Below are 10,875 nucleotides of genomic sequence, written 5' to 3' on the forward strand. Positions count from 1 at the left end.
TTTCGATGGCCAATTCCGTCGCTAATCCGTCGCTGATAGCTATCAGCGACAAAAATTTTTGTCGCTAAAAGTCCATTTTCTAGTAGCGTTCATGGGGCGGTTCGGTTCGGATAGTAAGAAAATTATGAACCATGACCACGAGGTGGGTACCTTACATGCACTAACCGAACCGAACCGTAGAAAGGCGGGTAACCACGATTTGGATCACGAGTACCCACTAAATATAAAAGATAAGAATCAATCAAAGTTATAAACTCCATTTCAAACGTTCTCTCCGAAATCAAACTACATAAACATAAAATATGTGATAAAAGTTGATAAAAAACATATGTATTTAAGATTTAATGTTTTCATCAAATCAAAAACTGTTTACAATACTAATGCAGTCGTAAAAAATAGAATCACCTTGAAATTATTGGATGAATATGTTGGTAACTAGTCAGCTTCCGTCCGCACATTTTCTTAATAACTGATTGCATGATCTAGAGTCAAGAGTCGAGTTGATTATTTAACCGTCTGAGTTTGATAATGTGTACTAGAATTTTTTTATTCTTTAAATTAATTTCTTATATAGTTATATATAAGTTTCGTCAAAGTATAAGATTTGACACTTGATTAAAGGATATGGTTATCGATATTCACTGTATATATATATATATATATATATATATATATATATATATATATATATATATATATATATATATATATATATATATATATATATATATATATATATATATATATATATATATATATATATCCCTATTAATTCTATATCATATGAATATTATTTAATGTACTTAAACATTATGATATTAATATTATTAGAACAAATAATTATGAAAGTTATTTTTTTGAAGAGTTATATATATATATATATATATATATATATATATATATATATATATATATATATATATATATATATATATATATATATAGGAATGATCATTTGAGAACTCATAGTTTCCCGAGAACCCGAGAACTAAACAAGAATCGTTAGCTTAAAATAATAAAGGGCTAAGATGCATTGTGGCAGTTTTGTAAATACTTGGTAAAAAGAAGACATGGGGGCATCTAATTAAAAGGAACCAGGGGCATTTCAGGGATAACATTAACCCCACCCTCTTTCTCTTTCTCTCTCTCCCCCTTCGTCCCACATTTCTCTCCAGATCGATTGTAGAAATCGATTCGTAACGCTACAACCATCGATAGTTTATCTGCTGCCACCAGTCTCCTCTGCGATTACACCTACAATCGTTCATGACGATAATGAAATCGATTTATACAATCAGCGGACTTCATCACTTTCCTCCAGCCTTCATGTTTCATCCAAGCAATCGGTACAATCGATTTCTTCAGATCAAATGTTGTCGAACGTCGATTCCACTTGTATTCCCACCGATCAGGTCTTCGGCAAGGTCCGCGAACTCGACCTTGCTCAATCTCGGGTAAATGAAACCCTAAGCTTCTCGCTGGAGCTCTTAAAGCTCGTAAGAACGACATTCCTGTGAAGGTTACTCCTCCGTTTATAAGTTCAATTTCGATTCTGATGCGATGTTTGGAAATTGTGAAAGTTTGATTCGTTTTTTGTTTTTGGTTTCTGATATGGATTTTGTAGACTTTATTTACGATATGCGAGGGTCGTGAAGGTACATAGCTATCAGATGGAGATGTATTGCTTTTCCCTGAAATGGTCAAGTACAGGTAATCTACGACTCAGGGTTGACTGAATGAATTGAGTTCGTCAGCCTCCGAATTAACCTCAAACACGAACTCTCTGACTGTTGATAATTGTAAAGGAAGGTTACATCAGATTGAAGATTCATCGAAGGTAACGTCCGTTCCTCTTTATCTGTTTCGTCTTGTTTTGATTGATTCATTTTTTTTCTATTTTCTCTCAAATTGATTGTATCTGCATGTTGTTCCGAGCTAGTAGTTATATGTTATCATCTACAGTGTGATTTACGTTTATGTTCCTTATTCAACTCTTGATTTGAGTTTTTTTGTTTTTGTTTCCTACAGAGACCCTAACCAACTGGAGTTGGTATTATTTGTTTTTTTTGTTAAATAGACATCTTAAAGTAATTGGTTGTATGTGGTATTTGAATTAATTGGTTGTATGTATATTTGTTTTAATTTGGTGAAGAACTGGTGATTAGGTTTATATCTATTACTCTATGCCCTTTGCTTATGCTAATATGTGCATATGAAACAGAATTTGGCATAAAAAGTGTTATCAATATTCGTTTTGTGAGACTTTCTACTATTGATAAGGAAATATTCTCAAAATCCACATTTGAGAATATTTTGAGAGAATTTATTTCAATTATTATCCTCAAATTCAACAATACATCTCTATGGAGCTCCATATTAAACTCATTAACTGAAATCGGCTCATTTATTGAAAAATCTCAAGATTCTGAGAAAATGCCAAGTTTTGATGCTATTATTGTAGACAAAATGGTGGATTTATTGGCTTCTGATGATTCAAAAAGGCCCTTTTCACTCAAAGTGAAATCAGTATCTGAAATTGGCATGATTAATTTAAAATATATGATGAAGATTGTTCAAGAATTGAACAAAACTATCATTACAAGTTTACACAAATCTTGGGTATATTTCAATATTTCATGGATTAATTAGTATTCTACTTTATAATAATGGGAATTGCTTGTTAAACTTTATTAATGGATTTTAATTTTCTTATAGATTGATGGAGACTCAAAGTCAGTTGAACATGCAATGATTCTTTTGAAATGCTATGATGATAAGATACTTCCATGGTATGTTCTTTATGCTTATTTTGGTTTCTAGATTGTTTTTTTTAAATAACATGAATTGATTTTGTAATAACTAGGTTTCAGAATATCAAAGATTCTGATGATGTGGCTACAAATTTTGCATTAAAGATTTGGGATGAAATTGAAGACAACACACTTTTCTATGACACCCTTGTGGAAAAAGTGAGTCTTTTTTGTTCAAATTGCAAGAACACCTTCATACAATCAAATTTTTATGATAATGTTGGATAATTTCAAGGGCAAATCACAAAAAAAAAATAGATAATCTTTGTTATATTTTGTGCAGTTTTATATTCTAACCACTGTTACTTTATTTACCCAATCAAACCATAAAGATTTCAGGCATTTTCTAAAGGTTTAATCTCAAAAAAGACCTTGTATTTTGTGTTTTTTCCGATTAAACCTCAAACTTTTTTTTTGCCTGAAAGACCTTGTATTTTTTCATTTTTTTCTGAGAAATCCCTCAACTTTGTATTTTTTTTTTCGAATAAAACCCTCAACCTTAATGTTTCCAAATAAACCCTCAACTTTTTTATTTTTTCTCGAAAAAACCCTCACATTTTACAAGGAGAAAAATGACTAAAAGGGTCAGATTGGAAAAAATGAAAAAAAATACAAGGCCTTTTTCTGGCAAAAAAAAGCTTGAGGTTTAATCCGGAAAAAACACAAAATATAAGATCTTTTTTTAGATTCACCCTTTTCTAAATTAACCTTTCATTAGGTCAAAATAGTTAATTTGGAAAAATGTCAAAGAACGAAGTGAATCATATATGAATTACATGTGATTCACATTTAAATCACATGTAATTCACATATGAATTACATGTAATTCACATGTAAATCACATGTTATTCATATATAAATCACATGTTATTCACATGTGAATCACATATAATTCATATATGAATTACGCGTGATTCACATATGATTTATATGTGATTCACATGTAAATCATATGTAATTCACATATGAATTACATGTAATTCACATATGAATGACATGTGATTCACATGTAAATCACATATGAATTACATGTGATTCACATGTAAATCACATGTTATTCACATATAAATCACATGTGATTCACATGTAATTCACATATGAATTATATGCGATTCACATGTAAATCATATGTAATTCACATATGAATTACATGTGATTCACATGTAAATCACATATGAATTACATGTGATTCACATGTAATTCATATATGAATTACATGTGATTCACATGTAAATCACAGTAATTCACATATGAATTATATATGATTCACATGTAAATCATATGTAATTCACATATGAATTTCATGTGATTCATATGTAAATCATATATGTATTTTTGTGAGTGTTTTTGCATCAATAAATTTCTTTTTATTATTTTTTTTTTTGTAGATTTGGAAGAAATTGTGGTGAATATTGAACAAAATATAGAAATATTGACATGAAGACATGAAAACTCTTTGAAATTTTGTAGCATTTTTTTGTTTTTGATATTTTATATTGTATCAAATAAAATACTTATTGTATTGTGTTTATAGATTAGTAAATAAAATAAGTTTTCTTATGATTCCTTTACAAATATTATAATATATGAAATATGCATATATGCACTTGTAAAAATATGCATAAATGTACCAAAAATATGCATATATGCACCTAAAAAAATGCAGTTTTTTTTAAAATAGTGTCTTTTTGAAAAAATTGCAGTTTTTAAAAAAAATGCATTTTTTAAAAAAACAATTACAGGTTTTTTAAAAAAAGTGTAGCTTTTTTTTTTTGAAAAGTTTGCAGATTTCTTTTTAAAAAAGAAAAGCAATTTTATTTTTTATTTTTGAAAAAATTGCAGTTTTTTTTGAAGAAAAATGCAGTTTTTTATTTTTTGTTTTTAAAATTGCATTTTTTTGCAGTTGTTTTTTGAAAAAATTACAGTTTTTTTTAAATATATATATATATATATATATATATATATATATATATATATATATATATATTTTAAAAGTTATTTTATTTTTAAAATTTTTTTATTAATGTTTCCAATAACACAAATAAATTAAACATTAAATGAGATTGGTATGAGTTTTCATGTAAATTTTTTTATTAATGTTTCCAATAACACAAATAAATTTTTTTTATCCACGTTTAGTTTTCGGGTTCTCGGGAAACTATGAGTTTTCAACCGATCTCACCCCTATATATATATATATATATATATATATATATATATATATATATATATATATATATATATATATAGGGAGAGGTTATATTGAGAACATGAAAAGGTTGAGAACGTGAGAACGATTGTGGACCAATCATTATGCAAGGGTATTATAGGAAAATTATATTTTCATTGAATATAAATAAAAATTAATATATTCCTAATTAAATGGTTTGTAACAGTAATTTCCAATAATTTTGCTATGAATTTCAAATAGAGAAAGATGCAATGAAATTTATTTGAGATACTCATAATTTTCTGCAGGAAAAAATGGTTTGTTTTTTTAAAAGTAAACATGGTGCTATAAACGAAGAATAATTCTATTGAACATATTTTATTATTTTTTTATAAAAATTAGTAAAATACATATCAATAAAATCTTATTCACTAAGTAATAAAACAGGAAGTACCTTATATTCATAAATAAATAGAGTTTTTTACACTATAATAGTTTTTTACACTATAATATATAACGTAATTATTAACAAAATAATATTTATTCAATAAAATACAATTCACTATTGTTAATGTATGATTATAATTGGATTTTATTCTTTGCATGATTAGAATTGGATTTTTCTTTCTTTATTATATGGATATGGATGCATGATTATTGTTATTAAGGATAACACCATATATATTATTAGTATGTGGATCTACGAACGATTGGACCATCTCAATTGCTTATTAACTGACAAATTTTATAAAACGATAATATTTAAAGACAATAAATGGTTAAGAAAATCTATATAATTATATTCATACATGAACAAACTTTCTTTCTGTATTTTTAGCTTTATAATTCTATTCATACATAAATAAAACTATATTAAACAATTCTAATCATACATCAATTAAATTATATTTATAAACTAGTAATGCAACTTTCTTCATACATGAACAAATTATATTCATGCATGAGTATAATCTATTTGGTGAAGTCCTTAGTGGAATGATGTCTGACTATGCTTGGATACATGATCGGATATGTCAAAATCATCGTTCATACATCTGTATAGCTTTGGATTTAACGTCTTTTTTGTTTATCTGTCAACAATATTTAAATGATTAGTCTACATAATCATTAATGAATAATGCAAATCATCTACAAATTTTAATATAATCATAATTGTATAGAACTAAAAATTATAAATGATTAACACTGATAAACTAAAGTCTACTGGTTTATATCCATTTACTAATCATTTACAAATTTCAACCCAATCATCATTGAATACAAATGAAAATATAAGTATTACCTTTCTAATATCTTGACTTGGATCCTTTTAATTGCCCAACTTTTGTTATCTCTTTGACTGGACTGTCCTTTCAATATACTATCTCCCACACCAGTCAAAATAAGTAAGCAAAAAGATATTGAATTAAGCTATCGAGGTATGAATTAAATTAAATTAAAAGTTATATATTCACCAACAATCCATGACCCGATTCAAATCGATTACACTCTCAAGGATTTTTCATCCCCAATAAATCGCAATTTTTGGAGATTCGACATATTAGAGAACTATCAAGTTTCTTGTATACCGAAATAACACTAATACAAACCAGAGTATATCTTTCTTAAATAAAAGGGTGAAGAATAAAACCTTATTTCCACCATCGATACATCACCATCTTTGAACCAGACATAATCGAATCGCTACCCACTTTTTGCTTCAGCCATCGCTAAAAATGACATCGAGATGGAGATTGTGCGATAAATCTTTGAAGCCCTCGATCGGTTGGAAAATAAGGCATCAGCGATTAGTGAAAACAAAATCGTAGACGAGAAGGAGAGAGCAGGGCGACGAGAAGATGACAACAACGAAATGTGGGTTGTACTGAATCCTTAGTCGTAGGTTTAGAGAGAGAGAGAGAGAGAGAGAGAGAGAGAGAGAGATTTTAGGAGTAGATCAGGGAAAAGGTTAAACTTGAAATCCCGTTTATAACCCTACGTATGTTTACAAGTTACATTTTTAGAACATAATTTATAATCTTTGACATAAATGACACTATGATTTTAACCATTGATCTTAAAATTTGAAAGGTTATGATTTGTTCTCGCATTCTCAACCTTTTAGTCATTCTGAATTTAACTTACCTCTATATATATATATATATATATATATATATATATATATATATATATATATATATATATATGTTATGAATTAAGCGTAATTAATGTAACTATAAATCAAACCAAACTAGTAAACTTTGATAAGAACTTTAATTGAGAAGAAAGAATATTTAGAGAGAATATGAAAGTTATATCTCTTATAACTTTTGGTGTGTTTCATTCTTTACAATGGAGGGGTATTTATACTATAAATTTTACTAACATATAATTGTAACTAGTTAGAAATGTTGACAAATTTACCATGCACCATTTATTATGTCATCCACCAATTATTTACAACACTACCAATTATTTACAACACTCCCCCTTGGATGACATCATTTTAGCGTTCAACTTTGACGTACTGCCTCATTAAAAACCTTGCTAAAGAAAACCCAGTGGGAAAAAAAACTTTAGCGAAGGGAAAAAGAGTGCAGTGTATAGTTGACTCCCCCTTATTTAGACATCTGTCACATTATATTCTATGCACATGTCGCATTCCGATGCCATGGACATGTTTCCTGAAGATTGCAGTAGGAAGTGCCTTCGTAAAAAGGTCTGCTGCATTGTTACTGGATTGAACATATTTGATTTCAACTTGATGGTTCTTTATAATCTCTTTAGTGTACTAAAAAAACTTTGGAGGTATATGTTTTGTCCTGTCGCTCTTGATATATCCCTCTTTCATTTGAGTGACACATACTGAGTTATCTTCATAAATTAAAGTTGGACATATATCCTTTTCAAGTCCACATGAAGTTAAAACTAGTTGTGTCATCGATCTTAACCATGTACATTCTCTACTAGCTTCATTTAGTACAATTACTTCAGCATGATTTGAGGATGTGGCAACAAGTGTTTGCTTTTGAGAACGCCAGGAAATTGCAGTACCTCCATTCATGAATACATATCCAGTTTGAGATCTAGCTTTATGAGGATCAGACAAATAACCTGCATCTGCATAACCAATCAAGCCTTGTTTTGAATTGTTAGGGTAAAATAACCCTAAATCACTAGTTCCTCGAAGGTATCGAAAAATATGTTTGATTCCATTCCAATGTCTTTTTGTTGGGGCTGAACTAAATCTTGCTAGCAAGTTTAAAGCGAAAGAAATGTCAGGTCTAGTACAATTGTTAAGATACATAAGAGCTCCAATTGCATTTAGATATGGTACTTCTGAACCAAGGACTTCTTCATTTTCTTTGCATGGACGAAATGGATCCTTGTCAATATTTAATGATCTAACAACCATTGGAGTGCTTAAAGGATTTGTATTTTCCATATTGAAACGTTTCAAGACTCTTTCTGTGTAATTTGATTGATGCACAAGTATTCCGTAAGGCGTATACTCAATCTGTAAACCAAGACAATATTTGGTTTTTCCAAGATCTTTCATTCAAATTCTTTCTTTAAAAGTTCAATCAATTCAAGGATTTCTTTATTCGTTCCAATGATGTTTAGATCATCAACATAGACTGCTATGATCACATATCTAGATGTTGTTCTCTTAATAAATACATATGGACAAATAGTGTTATTTTTATAACCTTTACTTGTCAAATAATCGCTTAAACGATTGTACCACATGTGCCCAGATTGCTGTAACCCATACAAAGATCTTTTTAATTTTATAGAATACATTTCTTTGGGTTTTGCACTTAACGCTTCAGGCATTTTAAATCCTTCAGGGATTTTCATATAGATATCACTATCAACTAATCCATACAAGTAAGCTGTAACAACATCCATAAGACGCATCTCTAAATTTTTAGATACTGCCAAGCTGATTAAATATCTGAAAGTGGTTGCATCCATTACCGGTGAATAAGTTTCTTCATAATCAATTCCAGGTCATTGAGATAAACCTTGAGCAACAAGCCTGGCCTTGTATCTTACAATTTCGTCTTTCTCATTTCTTTTTCGTACGAAGATCCATCTATATCCTAATGGTTTCACAACTTCAGGTGTGAGGATAATGTTCCCAAAAACCTTTCTCTTGTTAAGAGAATTTAATTCAACTTGCATAGCTTCCTTCCATTTAGCCCAATCATTTCTTCTTTGACATTCAATGACAGATTGTGGTTCGGGATCATCATTCATAATATCACATGCAACTGAATAAGAAAATATTGCACCTATATTGTCAGTTTCATTTTGGTCACATATTCTATTTGTCTGACCATAATTTAATGCATCATCCTCCTTTCCTGGGGAATTTAAATAATTCGTGCTTCTCCAGGAACACTTTCCTCGTGATCTAGTGCATTTTCTGCTCCTCTTGAGTGACTTTATCATCAGATTGTCCATGTGGAATGTCAATTCGAGCTGGAACATTGACAGCTGGTATATATGATTCAGTCACCCTTTTTGTGTCAGTAAATGCATCAGGTAATTGATTTGCCATTTCTTGGAAATGCATTATCTTTTGAACTTCCATGTCACATTGCTTTGTGCGAGGGTCAAGATATGATAAAGTAGGCTCATGCCATGACACATCCTTTTCCAGAATCTTCTTTTCTCCACCTAATGATAGGAAATTTGCCTCATCAAATTGACAATCTGCTAGGCGTGCTGTGAAAACATCACCTGTTAATGGTTCAAGATATCTTATAATAGAGACTGACTCATAACCAACATATATTCCCAACCTTCTTTGAGGACCCATTTTTGTCCGTTGAGGGGGTGCAATAAGGACATATACTGCACACCCAAAAATTCTCAAATGGGATATATTTGGCTCTTGACCGAAAGCAAGTTGTAGTGGAGAATATACATGATATGAACTTGGTCTCATGCGTATCAATGATGCAGCATGTAAGATTGCATGGCCCCAAACAGAAACAGGAAGTTTGGTCCTCATTATCAATGGTCTAGCTATTAGCTGGAGACGTTTAATCAGTGATTCAGCTAAACCATTTTGTGTGTGTACATGAGCAACTGGATGCTCAACAACATTTCCTACAGACATACAATAGTTATTAAATGCTTGTGAAGTAAATTCACCAGCATTATCAAGTCTCACTCTTTTGATAGTATAATCAGGGAAATGTGCCCTTAATTTAATAATTTGGGCAAGAAACTTTGCAAATGCCATATTACGAGTTGATAATAGGCAAACATGAGACCATTTGCTGGATGCATCTATTAAGACCATAAAGTATCTAAATGGTCCAGATGGTGGGTGAATCGGTCCACATATATCACCTTGAATTCTTTCTAGAAATCTAGGTGACTCCCTTTCAACTTTCATTGGAGAATGTTTTATAATTAACTTTCCAAGGGAACAAGATGTACATGGTTTTATGCTATTGGATTGAGGGAACTTTTGGTCCTTCAATGGATGCCCGTGTGTATTCTCAATTATCCTTCGCATCATTGTTAATCCTGGGTGGCCCAGCCTATCATGCCATAAACTGAATGTCCCAGGATCACAATGTTTTCCTTCTACTACCATATTTGATTCAATCATATGTATATATGTATAATGCATACCAGAATCAAGTGTTGGTAGTTTTTCAAGCACATGGTTTTTGTCTATAATATACATATATTTCTTATTTTCAATGGTCACAATTTTTGTGTCATAACCTTTGAAATATATGTCATTGAAACTTAATAAGTTTCTATTAGACTTTGGAGAAAATAAGGCATTTTCTATATAAAAGCTTGTACCATTTGGTAATATAAAGTGGGCTTTCCCGGTTCCCTCTATCAAGTCTGCAGGACCTGATA

The 10,875-nt window shown here is 30.1% G+C and overlaps 1 protein-coding gene across 3 annotated transcripts; it reads left to right on the top strand.

Annotated features, from left to right (window-relative positions):
- The first annotated feature begins 1,166 nt into the window (after positions 1–1,166).
- LOC145122625 (MMS19 nucleotide excision repair protein homolog) lies at positions 1,167–4,297 on the top strand. 3 transcript variants are annotated; one of them, XR_013714679.1, is made up of 5 exons: positions 1,167–1,519; positions 1,625–1,837; positions 2,716–2,789; positions 2,864–2,969; positions 4,199–4,297. XR_013714679.1 is itself a non-coding variant. In XM_079058192.1 (4 exons), the coding sequence occupies exons 1-4, from the start codon at positions 2,542–2,544 to the stop codon at positions 4,217–4,219; spliced, it is 279 nt and encodes a 92-aa protein (XP_078914318.1). In that variant the 5' UTR covers positions 2,540–2,541; the 3' UTR covers positions 4,220–4,297. The 3 variants fall into 3 exon arrangements, 2 of the variants coding, with proteins under 2 accessions (XP_078914318.1, XP_078914317.1); XM_079058192.1 differs by lacking the exons at positions 1,167–1,519; positions 1,625–1,837 and adding an exon at positions 2,540–2,619; XM_079058191.1 differs by lacking the exons at positions 1,167–1,519; positions 1,625–1,837; positions 4,199–4,297 and adding an exon at positions 2,540–2,619 and having other exon boundaries at positions 2,864–3,101.
- Positions 4,298–10,875: the final 6,578 nt, after the last annotated feature.

This window comes from Lactuca virosa, chromosome 6 (assembly GCF_052849685.1).
Source record: "Lactuca virosa cultivar CGN04683 chromosome 6, Lactuca_virosa_CGN04683_v6, whole genome shotgun sequence".
Taxonomy (NCBI): Eukaryota; Viridiplantae; Streptophyta; class Magnoliopsida; order Asterales; family Asteraceae; genus Lactuca; species Lactuca virosa.